Genomic DNA, 26,995 nt, shown 5'->3' on the forward strand with positions numbered 1-26,995 from the left:
GAAGACATGTAATCAGCCAAAATCCTAAAATGTGAAGATAAATAAAATTGATTCATGATATTTTTATATTAAATATTATATATTAAATCAGTGTCATCACTGATAGAATAAAAAAGGGAGAGAACAATCCAACATGGGAAGCAGGATACACAGCAGACTCATAGAATAGCAGATGTCCTAAACAGCACTCTGGCCCCAGAATCAGCCCTTAAGGCATTCAGATCTGGCTGAAGAGCCCATGAGAGTATTTTAGACACTCTGGCAAAAAAAAAAAAAAAAAAAACAAACAAACAAACAAACAAAAAAAACAAAAAAAAAACCTAAATGGAAGATCTCTGTGAGTGAGATTCCAGTGGAAAGAACAGGTCATCAAAGAAGGAAGTACCTTTCTCTGAAGGGAAGAGAGAACTTCCACTTTGACTATGACCTTGTCTAAATAAGATCAGAGTTGGCAACCTCAAAAGGCTTCCATAGCCTTGGCAACTCATGACAAGAGCCTAGGGTGATTATTGATGCCATAAACAAGAGTGTCAATTGTTAAGTCAACAACAGGAGTCACTGTGCACTTACTTACTCCTCAGGTAGGATCTCTGTCCTTAATGTGTTGTTCAATGTGAATTAATGCTATAACTAGTACTCAAAAAGTATTTTACACTTTGTGTTTCTGTGTGGGTGCAAACTGTTGAAATCTTTACTTAATATATACTAAATTGATCTTCTATATATAAAGAGAATTGAAAATGAATGTAATGGGAGAGGGAGCAAGAGATGGGAGTGTTGCAGGTGGGAGGAAGTCATGGGGAGGAAAAAGCCACTGCAGTCCAAAAGCTGTACTTTGGAAATTTATATTTATTAAATAAAAGTTAAAAAAAAAACAGTGCCATCATGTCAGATATCTTGGGGAAAGCTTTTGTAAAATCTTTTAGTTATTTTAATTTTAATAATTTTAATATCTTGGCATCTTCAACAGATCTTCATTCTTTAATGTTCATTTCTCAGAAGCATTTACTTCTGGTGATCACTGGGGTAGCCATGGTTCCTTCTACATGTTTGCTTTGTGTTTGGTGAGCAAACCCACTGATCTCTGGACAGCTAAAAAATGCAGCACCCGGGCCGGCGCCACGGCTCACTAGGCTAATCCTCCGCCTGCGGCGCTGGCACCCCGGGTTCTAGTCCTGGTTGCAGAGCCGGATTCTGTCCCGGTTGCTCCTCTCCAGTCCAGCTCTCTGCTGTGGCCCAGGAAGGCAGTGGAGGATGGCCCAAGTGCTTGGGCTCCTGCACCCACATGGGAGACCAGGAAGAAGCGCCTGGCTCCTGGCTTCGGATCGGCACAGCGCCAGCTGTAGTGGCCATTTTGGGGGTGAACCAATGGAGAAGGAAGACCTATCTCTCTGTCTTTGTTTCTGCTCTCTTTCTGTCTAACTCTGCCTGTCCAAAAAAAAAAAAAATTATCTTCTCTAGCAAAATATGTGATGAGATGAGAAAATACGCTTTTCTTCATACTTTTAATGATGACTCGTACAACTATACAAATTTAGTTAATGTTTCTTCCTTCTTCCTAAAACTTTTTTTTTTTTTATTCAGCTACATGTTATTGTTAGTAAGACTTTGGTCAAGGTGGTTATTGACTGCAAGGAAGTGGGTGAGAAGGCAATAAATGCATCAGCTAACATCACAGCAGACGGTGTAGAAGTACTAGGGAGAATGGTTAGATCAAGAGGACCAAATGGAAATTCGGCACCAGTAAGTAGACAAACAAGTAAAGCTGTGTGATTGTTATAGAAAAAAATCATTTTAATGTATATTCAGCTTCTTTCTGGGGAAATGTTTGGTACAGGAATGGCTGGATGAATGGATAGATGTATGGATTTTTAAATATATAATGGCTAATAAATAATTCTCTAAAACATGTATATTCAAAGCTCTTGGCAGGAGGGTCCCACTATTTAAAAGAAGAATGCTTCAGGAACTAGGCTAGTTTATTTTCTAAATACATTTCAAGATTTGAATAGTAAAATGTCCACCACACAATTTGTGATGTAAATGGTTTGTTAAAACTGTAAAAGAAATTTATTTATACAAGTAAATACAAATTTGTGAATATTTTTATACAGCAAATTGACACAGGCCTGTAATTTGGGTTAGATTTTAACATTTTTATACTGGATTTTTTTCTATGACTGATGTGGTGTTCACCCTTTAAATATTAACAGCTATTTAACTATCAAGTCATCCTAATAGACTGTATTTTTCATTTTACAACATAGAATTGAAGTCTGGGAGACTTCCAATTGGCAAATAAAGCAAATAAATTCTCTTCACTCATCACTCACAAAAAGAATAGTGGATACATGGTGTTTTTTAACACCAAGCTTTCTCAGTTAATTAACAGCATTCTCTAATTGGAATCATTCTATAATTAGTAAGGCAGTTTGTTCTGTGAACAATTCTGACTATTCTATTCTACATTTCTCTTCTATGTAACAGAATAATCAAGCGTATTAAGAATTTTTATTACTGTCTTCTACTTTCATAAATCTGTAGTACTAGCTAGCCATATGAAACTTCAGAAAGATTCAGTGGTTCTCAAAGTTCTTTTATGCTGAAGATCACATTGTGTGAATGAAATATTATACTGTTTCAAGTCAATAAGTAAGACTAAAATGGACCCATGGTAATTGGGGGGAGCAGAGACATGATGTGGCAGGTGCCTCTACCTTCCAATAATCCCTTCAAGGAGCACAATTCTAATTTTACTTCCCTAGTAGAGTCCATTCCCTTTATTACCAATAAACAGTCCCAGAGAGGTAGAGTGACTTACTTTGGGATATCCCTGTTTTGTGTTATTTCTCTTTGTGGTAACAACAGAAGTAGAACTCATGTGTATAGGGAAGGATCCATGCTTCCACACTTTAATAGGTAGATATGTGCTAACTAGTTTAATACTTAGCTTTGAAGTAACTTTAAGTTATTTTGTTCCTACTTTGCCTGGAAGAACTATGGATTAGATGTTTAAAAAGAGAATATAAAATGTATCAACATTTTTATGTGTGTTAGATTCTGGTCCCAAATCACTTCCTACTCTTATTATTATGTTCTCAATTTTAGAATTGATGCATATAAAATCTCTGACACCTAGTAAGCATTCAATGATAATCAGCTATTAATACTGAAGGAAGTCAATACAAACTCCATCTCACCTTTTATAGACTTTTAGTACTTGATTACTAACAGTCATATATTATTCGTTTGCTCTTTCATATATCCATATTTCATCTTTGTAGCCAGAGCATAAATTATCCAAAATAGAAACTATTGTCATATTCTTCATTAGAATCCACCCCTACAGTGCACAGTATCTAATAAATTCCTGTGAACAGAGTAAGTTATTTAAAATCTGTTACCATAACTGAGAATAATAGAAACTTTCATGGAAGAAACACTTGGTAGAATTTAAATAAAATGTTGTGTATTTTAATTGCCTCATGTCTTTTCTTAAAATTTTGTTTGGAATATATATTATAACATTGACAACAATCCAGTTATATGTATCACACTTTCTCTTAAATCATAACTTGTATTTTTTTAGCCATATTTCTATAATAACAATTATGAGAATTATATTTAAAATTATATATCATAATTATTTTTCAAATATGTGGCCAATCAAATATCAAGGAATTTTTTTCTATAAGTGAAAGTGCCTGTAGGTTTTAGACATAATGATGATCAATCTTTACTTTTGGCTATGAAAGGAAAGCAATTAAATATGGCACGCTCTGTGGGAACTTCAAACCAGTAGTAGACAAAGGGGAATTTATGGAAGTCAGTGGTTAAAGAGTTCTTTGTAAGGCTAGACGGAAAAAAGTCGTAGTTTTTGTTAGAATTTAGAAGTCTACAACGGATTACAAAATAGATTTTCTGTCTTCCCACTTACTGAAGAATTTGATTATGTTGAAATGGATGATGTTAGGTTAGATCACAAGAATGTGATTGGAAACTTAGATGTGTGGGATATTATTTAATTGTTTCAGTACAAGGTAAGAGAGGCCCCAGTGGTTAGTGTTCAGTTTGAAAATCAGAGATTGTTAACACAATCTTTATATAAACCTGTACTCAAATGCTCAGCAAAAGAGAATGTGTGATGGACAAATTTTGGATTATTCCAGAAGGAGTAATTATCATATGAGAAGGATTAGTAGCTTATAGCTCAGCATTCTCTGCCGAATTCCACAGTAATTTAATAAATACCAGATGGTGGAAGATTCTAGAGATCCAGTCTTTAGAAAAATATTCTTCTTCAACCATAGTTGAGTGGAAGACAGATTAATGGATTTGAGGATACAGTAACTACTGTATAGAAATTATTCACGTCCTTAATAAAAACAGCTTGTGTTCAGCAGTGGAAGATTTTATAGGCAGCGACAGTCCATGGTGAGACTAAACTAATAAGCAGATGTAACTTAGCCATGAAAACACACGTGGAAAGAAGCTTAACCACTGTGCTCTGTCTTTGCAAACTTTTTCATGCTAAGAAATTTCTTCTACCTGTTCTGATGCCTGAAGAGATGATTCTAGAAAATTGTTCAGCTTCGGACATAGGATCATGTCTCCTAGTGTCTCTTCTAGCTCTTCAAATCTAACCTTAGGTAGTTACCTAACTGGCATGTATTTATCCCTCATCTGTTCAAGAAGAGAAACATTCAGTGGGGTTGCTTATAATTTTATTCACTGAGTTAAAGCTTTTATGTAGAACTCAAAAGTAGGTTAATCAATGATCCCAAAAATAAGTTAAATTACCAAAAAAAATGCTAGTGTGTATTCACATGAATTATGTCTTTTAATCCTTAAGATGATAATGGTAGGTAAACTTTATTTTTTGCCTACTAAGAATTAAGCAGTGTATTTTTCTCTGTGATGGTATCATTTAATCCAAAAGAACCCTAGAAAAAACATGCTTATATTACCCCCTCTCTATAGATGCAGAAACTCAGGCTTGAAGTTAGGGAGGGGTCCATTTCCAAAAAGTGTGGAAAGTAAGGTGAGAGTCCAAAGCTGCCTTTCATAGGACCACCTGCCTTCTATTGGAGCACTGTGTTCCTCTGAATGTGACACTGAGTTTTAAGAACTTAAGGCAGAGAGCGTGTCCAATCTGTAATGACCATGTACTCTGTTCATTGCCAGGTCTAAAGATGCATCACTGCTTGAATTACAACCCCAAAGTGTCTATTTAATACTTTAATTACTACCAACAAATACAACAGTGATTCACTTTTATTTTCTAATCTAATTAGTGTTTTCATTAAATTCAATAAATGGACTAAGAACCAATAGAAATACTCAGTTCAAAAGCTAAAATATGATGAATGATTGGTAAATCGTATTTTTAGATGGAGTCAATAGAAGTTATTCAGAGACTAAGGTGGCTTGGTCCTCCCTACTCTTTCTATATTATTCTTGTGCAATATAAAGCTTTTTGTATATTTGTATGAATTCTAATAGCACTGTATTTAAAAATTTGAGCTGAGTTATATTGTGCTAGAAAAAAGATCAGGGGAGAAAATTCTGATACTATGTGGAAAGTAGAGCCAGGAAGGCATTTTAATTTCCATTCACAGATTAAAATGACTCAGCCGCTGACAAATATTTTAATCTTATTTTCATGCTAACATTTGACCCCAAATGACTTGACTTTTGTGTTACACCCAAGCAAGAAATGTCCAATAATGAAAAATGAGCTCTTGTAATGGCTATGTGTTCATTTGAAAGAGATCACCAAAAAATGATAGTAAGAGGTTACACATCTCTCCCTCACTCCCCCACCCCTTTTTAAACAAATCACCCTTCTTTTCCCCCACAAATACATCTTTCAAATTGTTTCAGTTAGTTGCAAAGGAAAAATGTCAGAGAAGTAGAAAGGGGCTTCCCCTTTCATTAGTTGCCTAAAATATGATTTATTTAGGTCACATTATTTTGTATTTTAAGGATCTCAAATATAAGATATTCAGATATACCATATCTGTATATTTTGTGAAAATATGTGTATCATTGCTTTTGTAATAAAAGCCACAGTGTTTTTTTTTTAAAGTCAATCCCCAGAAATATATCTTGGAAAAGAAGCCTCTAAATAAAGCTTGAGGAATCTAAACTATTATAAATTCAAGACAATTATGAATAAATTTGTTGTACTCAAAGAGCAAGCTGCTGACTTCATGTCACTTGCAAAAGAAAGGGCAACCCACGTAGCATTCCTCGAATGATAGTATCAGCTTCACTCAGCTCTTAGTAGGCATTCAAACTCTTAAATAAATACATGGAGCTATTAATCCAGTAACTCCAGAGGTAAGAGTCTAGCAAAAGATTTGTATGTAGACACTACTGTTACAGGTGGCTAGGCAGTGAATGTTTATTTGAAAAACTTCCAGAAAGCCTAGTGCTTACTGGAGTAGTGAAAGGCCTTTGCTTTAAGTAAATCTTTCCATTCACGAAAATATTTTTTACACTGAGAGCTCTATTCATAAATGGAAAATTCTTAATGGAAGAATGATTTGCAGACTTAGCTGAATCTATGTAATGCTGTCATAATGGGATCCATTTAATAAATGTCTCCAGATGAAATGGCATTGTAAAGTTAGGCGGGCTATTTACATTTTAAACACTAGATCAAAGATCCTTTTGTTGCAAAATAAACCACATGAAAATGAGATATACTGTTCTAATCACAACCAGAACTAAGCTTTCAACAAATAATTAAATTAAGTTTTTTCATCCCAGATTACTACCTTATAGTAGTAATCTGAGAATTAAATGATATATGCAAAATACTAAAGATACTTCCTGGTACATACAGGTTTTCAACTAGTTGGTTTCTGTTTATGTTAGTTGGTAAATTTTTTCTCAATCACAACACCAAGTATATAAGGTTATTATTGTGGAAACAAATTACTATTATATTTGTGCTTTCAATACCATCACATATTCTGATCTTTCTTCTTTGTCATCTGTATTATATATACCCCAGTACCTTAAAAGTTTAATTATGAAAGAACTATGCATAAAAATTAAAGTAGTATTAATTATTTATGAAAATTCGTTTCCAGACACTGTTCTGAATATTTGCTCTATGCTAATTCATTTAATCCTCACAAAAGCTATATGAGAAGCTGCTACAGGTTCAGAATCCCTTATATGAAATTCTTGCTACCCAAAGTGTTTCAGACTTTGAATGTTTTCAAACTTTGGAATGGAATGTCTGTGTATATATAATGATATATCTTGGGTAGGGGACCCAAACCTAAACACAGAATTTATTTATGTTTTATATACACTTTATACAAATAGCCTCAAGATAACTTAGCACAATATTTTTAGTGGACTTGCATGTTGGCTATGACCCATCAAATGAGGTCAGATGTGGAATTTTCCACTTATGGTGTCATATGGGGCTCTAAAATTTTTGAATTTTGGATTCTTGGATTAGGGGTATTCAACCTGATTATTATACCAGCTTTACAGATGAGAAAGCTGAGACTCTGAGACACTAAATTATTTGTCTACAACAACTCATCAGTGACTACATCCCGGTAGTCCAGTCAAATATTTGTTGCTGTTATTTATACAAATCAGCTGCAGTGCACTTTAAAAAATGTTTTATCCATTGATACAACTGGACACCATTATGCTTAGTGACATAATCCAGTCCCAAGAAGACAAATATTTTGTGTTTTCCTTGATTTGTGGTAACTAATATACAACGTACAAAAAAGATGATGTATTAAGTGAATTTATATTTTGAAATTTGATTATTATTTATAGCCCTTGTCTGTACTCTTTAGGAACAGTTGGTTTACTGCTTACTACTTATTGAATTCTTTGTTTAGTGAAGGGTTAAGCTTGTGATTAGAAAGAAAATTGAAAGTATGTCATTGAAAAATTAAAAGAAAAGTAAGAAAAGGAAGAGAAAGAAGGTTGGGTGGGAAGTAGTATTATGCTCTTAAAGCTGAATATATGAAATACATGAAATTTCTCCCCTTTATATAAATAAAAAAGAACAAAATGCTTTATTTTAAAAACTTTAATTTTTATTGATTGTAATTTTGTTGTGTGTTTGCCCTGGACAGGCTCAGGTATCACAACCTTGATAGGGAGACCTTAAAATATCTGCAAAAATCAAAGCAATGAGCTATACAAAAATTTCTGCAAACAGCACAACACGTGTATAAAATCAAGAAAATAAGATACCTTGACTTACAGATCTGGGATCTGCTGTCAGTGGTCACAGGTTATTCTATTAACTGGAATGAATGATACAATAAGACACTGAAATTCTTGAATGTAAAGGCAAAAAAAACCTCGGTTAGAGCAGCCCCTTTTGTGGTGCTATGCAAACTTATAACAGCCTGTTTCAATTGTGCCATCTCCTTGGGCCATCTTGTGGTCTAGAGGTACCTTGGACTTAGGGATGGGTAATGCTTCTGTGGAGAAAATAAGGCACCACACTTTTCCAACCTCTGCTGAAAACATCAAATGCTGAAGGAAGGTTATGGATTTTAAGATGAAAATAATTTTATTTTTCTTCCAGCTCTGTAACTGAAGACACTTTTAATATCTGACAATGATATAGGAAGAAATATATTAGAACTGCTTAGGCCATTAAGCTAGCATTTGGTCTGAATGTTTTTATAATGATATTTCAACACATATATTTCAAAACATACATTGAATTGTCACCCATATGCAGGAGTGGAACAAGTCTGTCCAAATATTTACAGAGTAATCAATGCCTTAAATAAAAATATGCTTATTCATGTCCTCACAATGCCAAATGTGGATCTGTCATGACACAGCATTGTGTCATTGTGTACAGTGTTTATGTGGCTATCTTTTACTCTTTGTAAATTCTTCCAGCACTGAAACTCTCCTTTTTTATCCTGGAAGTGTGTATAGGATCTGGTTTACATTATGCACTAAAAATTTGCTGAGTATATACATAGAGGAATGAAGTAAAAATTAATTCAATAAGCCTCCCTCAATGCTTATTATATGCCATATATTATGAAGGCTGCCAAAGAATGTTCTCTGAGTGTTTCCCTGTCCCTTGAAGAGTCTAATGGGGAGATAATACCCTTATAAATAATTGTATTTTATGGGGGGGAGTATGGTACAAAGAGAAAATGGATTGTTATGTGGTTACAAATGCATTTGCAGAATGCTATGATGGGCTTCAATAGGAGTATTTAACAGAGGAGCTAAGATCTTGCTCTAGGTAGTACTAGGAGGGGGAATTGTGATGAGGAAGGGGATTTGGATGGTAGACAGGGTAGGCAAAATAGTAGATCACTTGAAGAATAAAATTAGTTTGATATTGTTGGAGTCTCTTTAAATTTATTTAGAGCATAATCTATTAGTGGTTTATTATGTAATATATAATATGAATTTATTATAATAAAAGCAATCTACATATATCTTTCTTACTGAATGACAATTTTCTTTTTAAAATCCCAGTTCCAGTTACAGATGTTTGATATTGTTTGCTCTACATCATGGGCCAATCGAGACAAATGCTGTGAACTTCCAGGCCTGGTAAGAATTCTTCTTTCATCTCTGTTGAAAGTTTAAAAATTTAATTTAGTTTTCTGTGAAAATGAGATGCTATTTCTCAGCATTCATAAATAGTCTATTGTGATGATAATTAAAATTAGGAAAATGTTAAGAAGGAGGCATGTCTGAAACCAACAAGCTTAAGACATATAACCCCATGTGGTACGAACTGCTTCTCATGGTTCACGAAACCCTCAGGGTCTCACACTTTTTATGGAGCCCCAGGACAAAAGAAATACCCAACAGTTCCATGTATGAAAACATTAAGTGAGAAAATCTTACTAAGTATTAATGTCCTAACAACTAGGTGGTTGCATAAAAAATAATGCACACAATTTCAAAGAAAAATATGCTTTTATTTTGGCTTTGACTGCCTATGCCTCTGGGTTTTTTCCAAGAAGTCTTTGCCTGTGCCTATATCTTGCAGGGTTTCTCCGATGTTCTCTAATAATTTGATGGTGTCGGGTCATGGATTTAGGTCTTTAAACCATGTTGAGTGGATTTTTGTGTAAGATGTAAGGTAGGGGTCTTGCTTCATGCTTCTGCATGTGGAAATCCAATTTTCCCAGCACCATTTGTTGAAGAGACTGTCCTTGCTCCAGGAATTGGTTTTAGATCCTTGATCAAATATAAGTTGGCTGTAGATGTTTGGGTTGATTTCTGGTGTTTCAATTCTGTTCCATTGGTCTATCCATCTGTTTCTGTACCAGTACTATGCTGTTTTGATAACAACTGCCCTGTAGTATGTCCTGAAATCTGGTATTGTGATGCCTCCAGCTTTGTTTTTGTTGTACAAGATTGCTTTAGCTATTCGAGGTCTCCTGTGTCTCCATATGAATTTCAGCATCATTTTTTCCAGATCTGAGAAGAATGTATTTGGTGTTTTGATCGGTATCACATTGAATCTATAAATTGCTTTTGGGAGAATGGACATTTTGATGACATTGATTCTTCCAATCCATGAGCATGGAAGATTTTTCCATTTTTTGGTATCCTCTTCTATTTCTTTCTTTAAGATTTTGTAATACTCATTGTAGAGATCTTTAACGTCCTTGGTTAAGTTTATCCCAAGGTATTTGATTGATTTTGTGGCTATTGTGAATGGGATTGATCTTAGCAGTTCTTTCTCAGCTGAGGAATTGCTTGTGTATACAAAGGCTGTTGATTTTTGTGCATTGACTTTATATCCTGCTACTTTGCCAAACTCTTCTATGAGTTCCAATAGTCTCTTAGTAGAGTTCTTTGGGTCCCCTAAATAAAGAATCATATCATCTGCAAAGAGGGATAGTTTGAGTTCTTCCTTCCCAATTTGTATCCCTTTAATTTCTTTTTCTTGCCTAATGGCTCTGGCTAAAACTTCCAGTACTATATTGAATAGCAGTGGTGAGAGTGGACATCCCTGTCTGGTACCAGATCTCAGTGGAAATGCTTCCAACTTTTCCCCATTCAATAGGATGCTGGCTGTGGGTTTTTCATAAATTTCTTTGATTGTATTGAGGAATGTTCCTTCTATACCCAATTTGCTTAGAGTTTTCATCATGAAAAGGTGTTGTATTTTATTGAATGCTTTCTCTGCATCTATTGAAATAATCATATGGTTTTTCTTCTGCAGTCTGTTAATGTGATGTATCTCATTGATTGATTTGTGAATATTGAACCATCCCTGCATACCACGGATAAATCCCACTTGGTTTGAGTGGATGATCTTTCTGATATGTTGCTGCATTCTATTGGCCAGAATTTTATTGAGGATTTTTGCATCTATGTTCATCAGGGAAACTGGCCTATAATTCTCTTTCTCTGCTGTATCTTTTTCAGGTTTAGGAATTAAGGTGATACTGGCTTCATAGAAAGACTTGGGGGGGATTCCCTCTTTTTCAATTGTTCTGAATAGTTTGAGAAGAATTGGAGTTAGTTCTTTAAATGTCCAGTAGAATTCAGCAGTGAATCCATCCGGTCCTGGTCTTTTCCTTTTTGGGAGGGCCTTTATTACTGATTCATTTTCTGACTCAGGTATAGGTCTGTTTAGGTTTTCTATGTCTTCTTGGTTCAATTTAGGTAGGCTGTTTGTGTCCAGGAATCTATCCATTTCCCTGGAGACGTAGTTGACAGCAGTAGCAAGACCATCAGACTTGGCCGGTGCCGCAGCTCAATAGGCTAATCCTCCGCCTGCAGCGCCAGCACACTGGGTTCTGGTTCCGGTCGGGGCTTTGGATTCTGTCCTGGTTGTCCCTCTTCCAGGCCAGCTCTCTGCTGTGGCCCGGGAGTGCAGTGGAGGATGGCCCAAGTCCTTGGGCCCTGCACCTGCATGGGAGACCAGGAGAAGCACCTGGCTCTTGGCTTCGGGTCAGCATGATACGCCGGCCACAGCGTGCCGGCCCCAGCAGCTATTGGAGGGTGAACGAACGGCAAAGGAAGACCTTTCTCTCTGTCTCTCTCTCTCTCTCACTGTCCACTCTGCCTGTCAAAAATAAATAAATAAATAATAATAATAAAAAAACAGCAGTCTTTGCTTACAAGGGAGCTGACATCAGCATTATTTTAAGGATCTTTCAAAATATGTTAGCTGTAGGACTGAACTGCAATCTTTGACCATTGCCCAGCATTTAGAAAAAAGCATGCGGAGTATGTATAGATTGTTTGTTCAACCATTGGCGAGATTTTGTTGTGAATATTTCAGAGATTCAGCTTAATGTTTTAAAGACTTTTTTATTTGAATGGCAGAGTTACAGAAAGGTAGAGGCAGTGAGGGAGGGAGGGAGGGAGGGGAGAGAGGGGAGAGAGGGGAGAGAGAGAGAGAGAGAGAGATAGAGAGAGAGAGAGATTTTCCATCTGCTGGTTCACTCCCCAAATTGCCACAAGCCAGGAGCTTCTTCCTGGTCTCCCATGCAGGTGCCAGTGCCCAAGGACTTGGGCCATCTTCTACTGTTTTCCCAGTCCATAGCAGAAAGCTGGATCGAAAGTGGAGAAGCCGGGACGTGAACCAGCACCCACATCGGATGCTGGCACTGCAGGCAGTAGCTTTACCCACTGTACCAAAGCACTGACCCCCTAGATTATTTTCAATTTGGCATTTTAACTATCATCTATGTTCTGTTCAGCTCTAACCATTTTGTTCCCACAAAGTCTTCAATAATGAAACTCACTCTCTTTCTGTCCAAAGGCACTGATGGACTCTGTGGAGGTCTATAGTTTTTTTTTTTTTTTTTATTACAGGGATGAGTTGATTTTGGCTGCTTTTTTGAATAGGATAATTACAAATTGTTCAATATCTCTTACCAAGTGCTCTGTCTCCTTCTATATCCCAGTAACTCATGCAGATATACTTTGCTTGACATTAATAATCTGTCTTGCAATGTCACATGGCAATGCAATTCTCCAAGAAAGAAAAGCAATATCCTCTCCCAAAGCGCAGATTGCCCTGATGTTTCTCTTTTTGTCAGCCACAGAATGTAAGCAGTTGGTGAAATTGTCACGGGGAATTGATGATGTGTTTACACACTGTTTTTATTTTGTTTCATCTCTTTGTTTTAATATAGATGCAGTTGTTTGGATTTAGCATACCAACAAGTTTGCTTTTATCCTTTGAAACAAAAAAAAATACTGTAGCATAAAGTTTACAGGGCCTTCAATTTATAGGGTTCTATTATTCCAGCTGAATTAAATAGTAACCATGAATATTTTTTCCCACTTCTGATTTTCTCTCCTCGTTTGGATCCTATACCGGTTTTGTCAACATCTTTGATAACAGCAGTTATCAGTGATTCACTAAGCATGCATGCTTTTTTTTACAGAAAAAATTTCAGATCACAAGTGAATACTCATTGCCTTTCTAGACAAATGCTCATTTAAATTTTTTTAAATGTATTAAATAGAAATGATTTCCTTGAGTCAATAAAACAATTTCTAAATTATCTTAAATGTGCACTTATTATTCTTTTCAGAGAGATGAAGAATCCTGCCCAGACCTCCCACATTCCTGCTCCTGTTCTGAAACCAATGAATTGGCTCTGGGACCAGCAGGTCCACCAGTAAGTTTACCTTGTTGGGCCTTAAATGTGTAATACTATTAGTAACCATCATATTTTGAATCTCACATATGCTGACCACTGTTTGAGAATGTGCTTCAAAAAGTTGGTGGAGAAATGGAACTGAAAGATAAGTTTATTTTGGTGCAAATTTGATATCCGTGCCTAGATGGGTCTTCAAAATGTTCATGGAAAATTTTTATTGTGAAAAGACCGTGGGTGCATTTCAAACTTTTGTTGTCCCCAAGTAAACTTCTCTTTTTGAACCACCCTGTACTGAAAGGCTGTTACACACACTTCATCCTGTAAGTAAGCTGAGGTGCAGAGACGTTCCGTGACTGAGCTGAAGAACACAATGTGGAGGAGCTTGCCTTCAAATCCAACTCTTAGACTTTTGGAGCCGTTTTCCTCATCAGTATGCCATACTATCTCTCCTAACGCTGTGTATTTAAAATCTTTCCTTTAGCTGCCTATGGTTTACCATCATAGTGCATGTTTCAATCATTGAACCTCTGCTTACACCTATAAGATTCTCATCTGTGCCCAGGCCCATTCTGTATCCTGATTTGTATGCAAATGGAGTATTTCTTTTTTTATAAGATTGTATTCATTTATTTGAGAGGTAGAGTTATAGACAGAGATAGGGAGAGACAGAGAGAAGAGTCTTCCATCTGTTCATTCACAACTGCTGGAGATGGGCTGACCGGAGCCAGGAGCCAGGAGCCAAGAACTAAGAGCCGGGGGCCAAGAGTTTATTCCAGGTCTCCCGCACAAGTCCAGGGGCCCAAGTCCATGGGCCATCTTCTTCTGCTTTCCCAGGCCATAGCAGAGATCTGGATCAGAAGAACAGCAGGGATTAGAACCAGCTCCCATGTGGGATGCCCATGCCACAGGTGGAGGCCCAGCACACTATATCACAGCATTGGCCCCCACAAGTGGAGTATTTCTAATTCGGTAGGAAAAACACCCACTGAGCATAAAATTCTCCACTTTCATAAACTTTCTACGGAATTTTATATGGGAAAGAAGGAAGAAAGCAAAGAAAGAAGGAAGAAGAATAAGAGGCAAGGTAGGAGGGAGTGACAGAGAAAGAGGGAGCAGAGAGAACACTTTTATACAATATAAACTGTGAATAATCACACTATCATTGAATTTACGATGATACATTTTTGGGAATATATTTAGAAGTTTATTTTCTCACATGCTAATCTGGAATTGTGAGTGTTTCTTTAAAATATTGAGTAGTATTGTTAGTGGTGAATTAATCCTGTGATTATAGAGGGGATTGAAATTATGCCTTTGCAAAAATTAAAAACGGAAGGAAGGAGGTGGGTTGAGGGAGGGAGAAGCGAGGAGGTGGGTTGAGGGAGGGAGAAGCGAGGAAGGACACTCTGGTTATCACCTTGGAACTATACCTCTGAAATACATGAAATCTTTTCTCTTTATATTAATACGTTTTAAAAATTAAAAAATAATAGTCAAATTGAAAAAGATAAATAAGATGAGGATTTTATAGCCATTCTGCAGTTAAGGAAAGGCAAATGTGTCAAGGCAGCATTACAAAGAAAACAGGAAGAAGATGCACAAGCAAATAAACCCGAGGGCTTGCAGGAGAAGCGTTCTCCTGCCCAGCCTGTGCTTGCACACTGCCTAGCCAGGGGCAGCAGCACAAAGCAGGTGCACAGTGTGTAACCTGCATGGACAGCTGGCTTGAAGCGTGAAGGTTCGGGCCAGGTTGTTCCTTCATTTGGTAATACATTTTTCTGAGCTGAACAAAAATGAAGAGCACTTGCTGAATGTATTTTAAATATGTCCCAGAATTTCCTCCTCTGTCTTTAGCATATTGATCATTCTTTCGAGTTTTGGATGGAGAACCCCATTTTTTTTAACAAAAGACTTTTTATCCTACAGAAGCAGATGTGGAGTAATGGTAGACACATTAAATTTATATCTTAATACTAGGCAGTTTACTAAACCACCATGAACTTCCATTTCCTCATTTATAATGTACAAACAGTGCCTACCTTGTGAACAGATATTGGGAAGGCTACAAACGATAATATGCATACACATACTCTGTGTGTTACAAAACTTTAGTTAAATGGAAGGTGTTGAGTGCAGTTTAACCTGGAAATGGAAAACAGATTCATTTTCAATTGTGTGCCAAATTTTCCTCTAAGCCTCCAGAATGAGAACAAGCAGTATTATGTACTATGGCTTATAAAAGTGCTGCTTAGATCTGATCACCTAGGGTACTTAATAAAAATAGAATTCCAACATGGCAGTATGGAATCAACAATTATTAGGCACACTAAGGCATGATGGTTCTGTCCAGAATATTAAAAGTTCACTGATTCATGTAGTGTATTCACTACACATTTGTGTGTCCCTGAGAATCTCGAAAGTCCAGATGTATTTTCAGGAATAAGCCTTCAAACCTAGTGGGAGGCAAAAAGTATTGACTGGACTCTAAGGAAGCCCACAAGGGTCAGTTTGAGTAGATTTTGGGGGTAGGGCTGAGTTAACCTTTGTTAAGATTATTTTACTTTTCTAATTTTCTTTATCATTTTATACATTGTGTGTAATATCTTAAATAAATTCTTGTTTAATTATTGAACAATTCAAGCCTAGAAAAGATTATAAAATATAATTTAGTACAACCAAACTATTCTGTTTGATACTGTATGAGTGGATGGATAGTTTAGTCCAAACCCATAGAACATTCAATGCCAAGATTGAATTACAACATAAACTATGGACTTAGGGTGTTAATGACCTAATGACTGCAGATTCATAAATGGAAACAAATGTGCTAGTCTGCAGCTGGGTGTTGATAGTTGGGGAAGCTGGGTGTGCATGCACGGGGTGTGTGAAAACTCTCTGGACTTTCTGCTAAAATTTCTCCCCAAATAACATGTCTAAATAATACTTTAATAAGATGTTTTTCTTCTTTTTAAAATTTTTTAAGGATTTATTTATACAGAGAGAGGAGAGGCAAAGAGAGAGAGAGAAAGGTCTTCCATCCAATGGTTCACTCCCCAATTGGCCAAAACAGCCGGAGCTGTGCCGATCCGAAGCCAGGAGCCAGGAGCCAGGATCTTCTTCTGGGTCTCCCACGCAGGTGCAGGGGCCCAAGGACTTGGGCCATCTTCTACTGCTTTCCCAGGTCATAGAAGAGAGTCGGATTGGAAGTGGAGCAGCTAGGTCTCGAACGGGTACCCATATGGGACACCTGTGCTTTAGGCCAGGGGGTTAACCTGCTGCGACATAGCACTGGCCCCCAAATTTTTGTTAATATAAAGAGGACATATTTCTTGTATTTCATAGATACAATTCTTATTTATTTATTTGGAAGTCAGAGTTGCACAGAGAGAAAAGGAGAGACAGAGAAAAAGAGAGACAGAGACAGAGAGAGAGGAGAGGTCTTCTACCCACTGGTTCACTCTCCAATTGGCTGCAACAGCCAGAGTTGCGCCAATCAGGAGTCAGGAGCTTCCTTTGGGTCTCCCACATGGGCTCAGGGGCCCAAGGACTTGGGCCATCCTCCGCTGCTTTCCCAGGCCATAGCAGAGAGCTGGATTGGAAGTGGAGCAGCTGGGACGAACCGGCGCCCATATGGGATGCCGGCACCGCAGGAGGCAGCTTTACCCACTGTGCTGCAGCACTGGCCCCTCATAGATACGATTCTAAGAAGAAAACCATACTTCCCTCAACCCTCCCTCCTTCATCCCTTTTTTCTCTAATTTTTTTTAATCAGACATTCAATCTACTTTATAATCATTTTTTGTACCTACCAGTAGGCTAAATCATTTTCACTTTATTTGTTCAGGTCACTCCATAATATCGAGTTACTGACACATACTAAAATCTCAGTCCCCATTCCTTTTCTTTCCTCTTACCTTCTTCCCCTGAACTTGACATGTACCATTGCTATGTTTATCTATATACTCCTGCTGAATAAGTATGCACCCCTGAACAAATACTATAGTATTGCACATTTAAGATGTTGTTGTGTCTTTTTTTCAACTTGATTGTTTTTCATCCACAAGTATGTACATGAACACTGTTTAATTAATACACATTGTTTAGCTCAAGAGTTCCACTATATAATACTACATGCAAAGTATTTCTCTAATACATATATTGCCACAGTGAAATTCCTTGAATGTCTCCTTGCAAACATATATGAGTTCTCTAGAAATTGTACTTGGAATTGGACTTGTGGAGAATAAGAAAAATGTAATCTCAGCTTCATGAAGAAACCCCGGATTGCTCTTCAGTTGGTTGTGCCAATTTCTCTTCTCAGAAGGTGTGCATTAGGAGTCTGGTTTTCCTGCATTCTCACCAGCTCTGCCTGCATATATTGTCTTGATTATGGTTTTCTTTTTTTTCTTTTATTCTCATTCTTTTCTTTTCCCTTCCACTAATTTTACTTTCTCTTAATAATTTCCTTTGGATGTTCCTTGAGTGAGAGACTGTTGCTAGTAAGTCTTAATTTTTGCTTCTATTAATTGTCTTTATTTCTGAAAATATTTGCAGTATTATGAACAAATAGTTTTGATGGTTGTTACAGAGATTACTAATTGTTATCCACATTAATTTCCACTGCTTCTTTATAGTAATACAGTCCTCTGAGGTTTAGCTAAGAATGTGGCCATCTAGCTAGCGACTTGATTTCTGAGAAATCCTGTACAGATAGGTATGACTTTGTGACTGAATTCTAGCTAATGGGTTATAAGAGAAAGATTCTTGCATATGCTGTAGATCTTGTTCTTATGTGGAAGCCAAATACTTTCCCTAACCATTTTCTTTCTTTCCAACTGACATGCTAGCAAGGGGACATGATTGCAGTAAGTTAGCCCTAGAGCACTGGTAGAGCAATAAGATGAAAACAACAGAAGTCTTCATACTGCCTTACATGGTAAAGATGTGCAACCATCTTCAACCAGATTTTAATACAAAAATAATATAACCCCCATCTTGCTTTAAAATTTTAATATGATCTCTACTAAAGCAAAGAATTTTCTAAACTAATAATCTGTGGGTGTAATTCTAGATCAGTTTTCTTTCAACATATTGTAGAAGTGATTATACTCTTTTAAGATTTCCATTATAGCTACTCAAAAATTAGCTGGCACTCTAATTTCCACTTTTCTGTGGGCAGTTTGTCTTTTCTCTGTGTTTGCTTATAAGATACCTTTGGCTTTTGTGTACTGAAATTTCACTGAACTATATCTTTGATATGAATTTTCACCATTGTCATTGTTTGAACTCTTTTAGATTTTTTAAGCTTCTTAAATTTGAATGTCAACTTCCTGAATAACTTAGTATTGTAGGCCACAATCTCTCTGGATATTTCCTATTACTTTTTTCTGATACTCCAACTGGATATGCATTACGATTTCCTACTCTCCATGTCACTTAATCTTTCATTTATTTTCTACCCATCTCTCTGGACTTCATTTCATTTATTTTTTACCCACTCTCTCTGGATAATTTCTTCAAAATTATCTTCCAGTGTATTCTATATTTGGCTATATTTATATGCTAATTAAGCTATCAATTTTGTTCTTGATTTCTTTTTTTTATTTTTATTTTTTATTTTTTTGACAGGCAGAGTGGACAGTGAGAGAGAGAGACAGAGAGAAAGGTCTTCCTTTTGCCGTTGGTTCACCCTCCAATGGCCGCTGTGGCCAGCACGCTGTGGCCGGCACGCTGTGGCCGGTGCACCGTGCTGATCCGATGGCAGGAGCCAGGTACTTCTCCTGGTCTCCCATGCGAGTGCAGGGCCCAAGCACTTGGGCCATCCTCCACTGCACTCCCGGGCCACAGCAGAGAGCTGGCCTGGAAGGGGGGCAACTGGGACAGAATCCGACGCCCCGACTGGGACTAGAACCCGGTGTGCCGGCGCCGCAAGGCAGAGGATTAGCCTAGTGAGCCGCGGCGCCGGCCTGTTCTTGATTTCAACTTTGTATTTTGCATATCTATGCGTTATATTTGGTTTTTATTTATCATTTGCATCATCTTTTCTTCTCTTATAATACATTTCAGTTTTTCTTTTAAAAATATTAAATACAGGAGTTGGCATTGTGATATAGTTGGTTAGACTGCTGCCTGTGATGCCAGCATCCTATATGGGTGCCAGATCTTGTCCTGACTGCTCCACTTCTGATCCAACTCCCTGCTAATGGCCTGGAGAAAGCAGTAGAGGATGGCCAAAGTGTTTGGGCCCGTGCCACCCACATGGAAGACCAGATGAAGCTACTGACTCCTGGTCTTGGCCTGGCCCAGTGCTGGCTGCTGTAGCCATCTGGGAAGTGAACTAGCAGATGGCAGTTGTAATCTCTCTCTCTCTCTGTCTCTCTCTCTCTCCCTGCCCCCCCAACTCTGATTTCAAATAAATAAATACATCTTTTAAAAATATTAAATATGGTTTATATTCCTTTTTTAAAAATGCCCTGTCTTAAAAGAGCTTATTTGTTTATTTGAAAGAAACACACACACACAAAGTTGGGGGGAGAGAGAGGAAGAGAAAGCTCCTGTATTCTTTGGTTCACTACCCAAATACCCCTAATAGCCAAGGCTAGGGCAGGCCAAAGCTGCGAGCCAAGAACTCAGTACAGTTCTCCTATGTGGGTAGCAGGGACCCAACCATGTGAATCATCTCCTGCTGCCTCCTAGCATGTGCCTTAGCAGGAAGCTGGAACCAGAAGTGGAGCTGGAAGTTGAACCCAGGCACCTGGAGAACAAATGTGGCTATCCCAGGCATCATCTTAACTTCTGTGCTAGAGCCTGCCCTTAAGTTAATATTCTTTATCTGATAATTTCAATATTTTCTATATATGTGATTCTGATTCTGCATTTTGTATGCTAATTTTACTCATAGTAACATTTCAGCATGTACTATGTAATTGTGTGTGTGTATATGGATTTGAGTCAATAGCACTTGAAACTTTAATTCTGATAGTATTTGGAGCTTGTACTTAAACTCCAGGGAATACCTATATCTACTCTGCTAAGCTCCTAGATATACAACGCACAGAAAACCACTTTAAAGGTTTGACTCTGGCGTTTTGTTTTGAGTCTCTTAGCCAAGATGAATTCTGATCCCCAGATGGTATAAGAACGGCTTCTAGGTAAAATTTCTTAGGGGAGACATTTAGTATTCCTGCCTTAACTAAAATAGAAAACGAGCCATTTTTTCTTCTATGTCCTTCAGAAGATAGCATTTCAGATTCTTTGTTTTCAAAGAATGTTACCTAGTCAGCCCTTTCCCTGCATGCCCTGGCCTGAGGTTCCCATTTCAACGCTCTGCATGGGCTCGTACACTTAAGCTGTGCAGCAAGCCTCAACCATCCTAACTCCTCCCCAGGGGCAATCTCAGTGCACGTGTCTTGCTATAATTTTTGGTTTCTTCTTTATTCTTGGTAATTAAGGATTCAGTGCTTAATTACAATAATGTTTATTTTATTTTAGGTAGCACTAATAAGCATTTGTAGCTGGAGGGTTTTTGAACTTCTTTCATCTGCAATACTTCTGGAGCAACTCATAAAATATTTATTTATTTATTACTTAAGACTGAAACTCTCTAATGAGAAAAGACAGCAGAGATATGAAAAAGGGGGAGAGGGTGGTTGAACTCTAACTTGGGTGGGAGGGCATAAAATGTAAAGTAGGAGTTAAATACTGTAGTTTTCAAGTGTTTTACATAAAGTATAACAAATTATTTAAGATACATTATCACAAACAGTATGTAATAAATCCTGCCTGGTGATGGAACATAGTTTTGATTAACTTCTCATTCAATCATTTACAAAGTGATATGACCAGCCAATAAAATCATAAAGAGACCTGTAGGAAAGCATGGGCGGAAGAACCATATGCATTTGGCTAGACCAATTCTGTTTTATTAAGAGGATAGTTGTTTTCATACACAAATGTTTGTTGAATTCTTGTTATATACTCAGAGATGAAGGTTAGTGATAAGGAGGGAAAATAAATTAATGCTATAAAATGATCCCCAACTTTGAGAATTGGGGCCTTTGGCATGAGTATATGGGTGACAAACATCGCATTGGAATAAAACTTGTTAAATACAAATCACTTAAGATGCACAGGTCAAATTAGAGTTGTTATAGACATTCAGTAAGGTTAACTGGGACGTGCTAGGCTGCAAAAAACAGAAAATTTGACTAACACAGAGGTGTACTCTAATAGGGCATTAATTGTTCACTCAACACAATGTTTAGAGATAAGTGGTCCTGGGCAGATGAGTCTGGTCAACAGCTTCATCATGGACCTGAGCTCCTTCCAATTTCTCACACTGTCTTCCTTAGACTTGATGCTTCTCGATCAAATTGGCCAAAACAGGTTAACATAGCCTTTCTTACCTGCAAAAAATAAATAAATAAAAATAAATAAAAAATTTTTAAAAACATGGAAAGCAAATAATTATTTTTAAGCCTATAACAGCAGGTAGAAAAGCGAGAAGGGGGTCAGAAAAGGCTCTCTGGTGACCAACCAATAGTATCTGACCCACTGGTGAAAAATATTTGCCACATAAGTAACATATGTACATAGAACATATACACATATATACAGCAAAGGTATAGTATTCTAATACATGAAGAATTTCTAACCATTAAAGAGAAAAGGCATGAAATCCTATAGAAAACTTGGTAAAGTGTATAAATAGCACTCACAGTTTGGATAAAACATAAATGGACAGAAGTTATGAAAAAATCATAGTAATTTTCAGAGAAATGAAAATTAGAGTAAGAGGTTTTTTTGGCCAGATTATTAAAATGTTGGTTGATAGTATTTGATGTTGACTGAGATTTATAGAATAGGGAACCTCTTAAATCATTGGCAGATATTTAACTGGCATAGCAATTTGAAGTGCAATTTGGTAATACATCTGCATGCCTGTCAAATTTCACTTACAATTCTACTCCTTGGTATCTTCTTTTGAGAAATACTAACATTTTAACTTAAGGAATATATAAAGATGTTAATTGAAGCTTTGTTCAAACAGCAAAAAACATGAGGAAAATCACTTTAGTTTCCAATAATAGAAGAACAACTAAACAAATTATTACATAACTAAGATTTGGACAACAATGCAAAAATTAAGAATAATGGGTTAATCTCTGTGTGATATCTCTAAAACATTAAGTTTAAAAATTAGAATTATGTATGACATCTATACCATGAACTAACACTGCAATAGTAGCTATAGGCAATATTTTCAATATTTTTATAGATACACATACAGATACATAAAATGCAATTTAGAAATTGCAGTATTTTCCCAGTGACATAAATTTTGTTTCTTTTTTTTTAAGTTTTATAGTTACTTATTTAAAAGAGTTTACAGAGAAAGAGAGATCTTCCATCCATTGGTTCACTCCCCAAATGGCCACAATGACTGGAGCTGGGCAGATCCGAAGCCAGGAGCCAGTAGCTTCTTCTGGGTCTCCCAGATGGGTGCAGGGGTCCAAGCACTTGGGCCATCTTCCACTGCTTCCTCATACCATAAGCAAGAGAGCTGGATCAGAAGAGGATCAGCCAGGACACACACCTGCACCTATTTGGCATGCTGGTGCTGCAGGCAGAGGCTTAGCCTACTACATCACAGCGCCAGCCCAACAAAAATTATCCATTTCCAATCTTTCTGCTCATGTGAAAGAGAAATTATATCTTGTGCTCACGTGGCCCTTCCAACACTTGCTCATCTCCTTCTTCATCAAAAAGCAAACTCTGGGCTCACAGACTTTTATAAGAACATCTAACTAAATTTAGTAAAATCATTTATACTATATTTATCTTTAAGGTTACCTTATTCCTTACTTTTATACATTTGCTGTAATGCTATAAGATTTTCTTTTAAAATAGATGTACTTAAGTGAAATAGTGAGTCAAAGAAACTATGCAGAGTCTATATATGCGTGCATATGTTTAAATACGTTAAGCATATATATACAAAGAACTTATACACATATTTATTTTGTATGTGTATATATGCCTATGTAAAGAGAACTGTTGAATACTAATATAGGTGATACATTATAATTTTGAGGGAAAGTAGAAATGTTTGAAATTATAGAAACATATATTTGTCTTCATTTCTGTGTAAAGAAAATTGAATTTTTGCTATTTTCATGTGCCTTTTACAATTTAGTTGAATAATTTCAAAATTATGTTAAAATCATAGCAAATTTTAGATTAACAGTATGTTATTTTCTGCATCTATTCGTTGTAATAGTCTGACATAAACACTAAATAAATAAACTTCATAATTTCTCAAGATTTGAAAGGATTTGGCAAAGAAAGTTTTCTCAAACTATGCAATCATCTTGAGACTTGAAGTCAAATTTCCAGTTAAGGATCATGTGGTGTACATTTGTATACCATTACACAATGTGTGGGTTTTATATAAAATAATAATGACATAATCTGTATTATTAAGAGAAATGAATGAAATATACTGTTTTGAGAGTTTTCTTTGAGCTAATACTTAACATCTGTTTGCCAGGGTGGTCCAGGACTCCGAGGACCAAAGGGCCAACAAGGTGAACAAGGCCCAAAGGTAACGTGCATGGCCCTCCTCTCCTCTCCTCTCCCCTCCTTCCCCCCTTGCTCCCCCTCCCTCTCTCCTTCTCCCCTCTACCATTCCTTTCCCCCTTCCTCTTGTCCATTTATCACCCCTCCCTCTCTGTTATAATTCATCATCATTTTGGAGTTCAATATGATTTAATCCACCATTGCAGCCTAAAGCTGCCTACATTTTCAAGAAAGTCATATTGAACCCCTTTTCGTTATATTTGAAGACATGTGCTGTTAAATCAAAAATAATGTTTCACAACAGGAAAGTTTTTCTGGGTCCAAAATAAGAGTGTTAATTTTCTGAGTGGCTTGGTGTCTAAGATAATTCTTTCTCTGGTACATTCTCATCTTCCTCTATCTACAACAACAATGTATATTTTTGAAGCATCATACAGAATCACAATTTGGCATCAATCCCTTCCAGGTAATATCTCAGGTTTTGGATTCCTTCTCCTTTGCTACTCTGTATAATCAAACACACAGCTTTGCTTTCCGTTGTCACTGACCAAAACCGTGAAATGTGGTGGTTCAGGTTGTACAAAGGCATTATCCAAGAGAACCAGGCCATGGTAAGCAATGCCAAGGCACACATTTTTCTGTTTTGCACAAAGGCAACCTAAGGCCTGGCAGAATCCCAGCCACTAATTGAGTTCAGGCCTCATCCTCTACTCTCTAGCTTTTGGCAATTCACTTAACTGGTCTCCTGTCTCCAGTGGCTTGACTTTCTGAATGATTCTTCACATCTGTCCCCGGATTAATTTCCTTAATGTGTATGCTGTGTCATGTCATTCTCTTCCAAAGCTGTAGTCACGTGCTATTGCCATGAGAACAAAGGTCATCCTCTCTGGCATGACATTCAAAGTTCTTCGTAATCTGATCCCCATCTCATCTCCGTCATGTTGTTCCATGCCATCTCCTCTCCAGCCATCTTGCTTGACTTACTGCTTCAACATGGCTTCTTATTAGATTTTCATAGCATTTATTCATGGAGAAGACAACATTAAAAACATTTTACTATGTAATTGGAGACAGCTGAAACAACATTGGAGAAACTATGAGGATAAAATGAAGTAACTGAAAGAAGGCTGAAGAGAGTTAATCGGGTACTAATTCATACGCAGACCATAAGCTGTGTCCTTTTCTGCTTGCTGTATTGTGTTCTGAGGCGTAGTTGAAATATCTGTCTTGGCTCCATCTCTTATGGTGCTATAAGAAAGGTCCATGATTGGAGGCCTCTTGTGAAATAAGGCTGCTCTGGATCTTCTTTGGTTTCACCCAACAACAAAGCCCATGAGCTCCTGTGGATTCTGATCTCCTCATCCCAACACCTGCTTGTTTCCAACATTGTGTTTCCAACATTATTACTGGATGATAGTTCTAATTATACAGATAAATTAGTTTCTACATTTAGTTCCTACATTAGTTCCTACGTTTTTTAGTGGCCCCAAATTCAACTGTTTCCTTCCCACAAAATTACTACTGATATGATTATTTCTATAAGATACTCTTGATGCATCAACTATACAAGTATATAAGAGTTTTAGAAAATTTTGTTGAACAAAAAATGCTCATGTGTTCACCAGTGTGAACAGTATAGGAACAGATAAACTACATTGTTGATGTTAAAGCTCCAATATATATTTTTAAATTTTGTTAGAACAAATAGATAAAAAGAATTTTGAAGTGCAAAGCAATCATGTGGTTTGTTTCTCCTAGCCATTTTGTCTCATTTCTATAGATATATTTATATTTTTGTCTTTATATGAAATAAAATCAGACTACCTAATTTTTGTCCTAATACTTTTATCTCAATTACTCAATAACATATAATCTATATATTATTAAACTATTAAAGTGTTACACAATATTAATAAACTGCCTGTTTGTCTCCTCAGTCATACTTTTAAACTTCTAGATACCTCTATTTTCCTTCATTTTATACCATACTTTTATGTACAGTTATCATTCAGTGCTTCTACCTCCTCATCTCCAAAATAATTCTCAACCTGCATATGACTTACCTTCCCTTAGAAATCCTATGAAATTCCTCTCATTACAGTCACCCATTACTTGCTCGTTACAAGTTCCATTGGCTATGGTTATATTGCTTATGTCATCTACAACATCTGAAACAACTAGACATCCCATTATTTGTATATTTCTCCTCCTTTGGCCCATTCTACACTACTACCACATTATATCTTCATTCTCCCCCTAAATTCTTAAACTTTTTCATTTTGGATTATTTCCAAGGCTTCTCTTTCTCTCTCTTCTATATAATTTTTATCTCATTTTTATCCGTTTTCTCTTTCACCGTATCAACAAGCTCTCCTTAATAACTTCACCTAATAATTTGTCTTCAACTACCCCAAATCCCATCCAGATTTCACCTGACTACCAAACTGTTGGACATTTCCATGTGGTTCTCCCTGTTCATCTGAATCTTATGAGATCTCCATCTTCTCACTGAATTTATCTTTATTTACCCCATTATGATTTTTCTTCTGTATTATTTGACTCAGGTAGTGGATTCCCCAAGCTTATGTATAACATAGAACTCAAGTGAAATAACTACAGGAAATGAAATCAGTCTGTCAAAGAGACATCTGCACTTCCATATTTCTTGCAGCATTATCCACAATAGCCAAGAAATGGGAACAACCTAAATGTCTATCAGTTAATTAACGAATAAAGAAAATGTGATACAGTACGGAATACTACATGTTCATTACAAAGTTTGAAACACTGGCATTTGAGACAAT

At 36.7% G+C, this 26,995-nt stretch overlaps 1 protein-coding gene across 6 annotated transcripts in view; it reads left to right on the forward strand.

The window, feature by feature from the left end:
- Positions 1-26,995, forward strand: part of COL14A1 (collagen type XIV alpha 1 chain) — a 262,146-nt gene that overhangs the window by 173,269 nt on the left and 61,882 nt on the right. For all 6 annotated transcript variants that reach the window (XM_008255863.4, XM_002710753.5, XM_070075442.1 and 3 more), the window contains exons 34-37: positions 1,585-1,743; positions 9,505-9,582; positions 13,545-13,631; positions 24,163-24,216. In XM_008255863.4, the coding sequence (XP_008254085.2) occupies positions 1,585-1,743; positions 9,505-9,582; positions 13,545-13,631; positions 24,163-24,216 (378 nt within the window). The remainder of the gene's footprint in view (positions 1-1,584; positions 1,744-9,504; positions 9,583-13,544; positions 13,632-24,162; positions 24,217-26,995) is intronic.

Source organism: Oryctolagus cuniculus, chromosome 6 (assembly GCF_964237555.1).
Source record: "Oryctolagus cuniculus chromosome 6, mOryCun1.1, whole genome shotgun sequence".
Taxonomy (NCBI): domain Eukaryota; kingdom Metazoa; phylum Chordata; class Mammalia; order Lagomorpha; family Leporidae; genus Oryctolagus; species Oryctolagus cuniculus.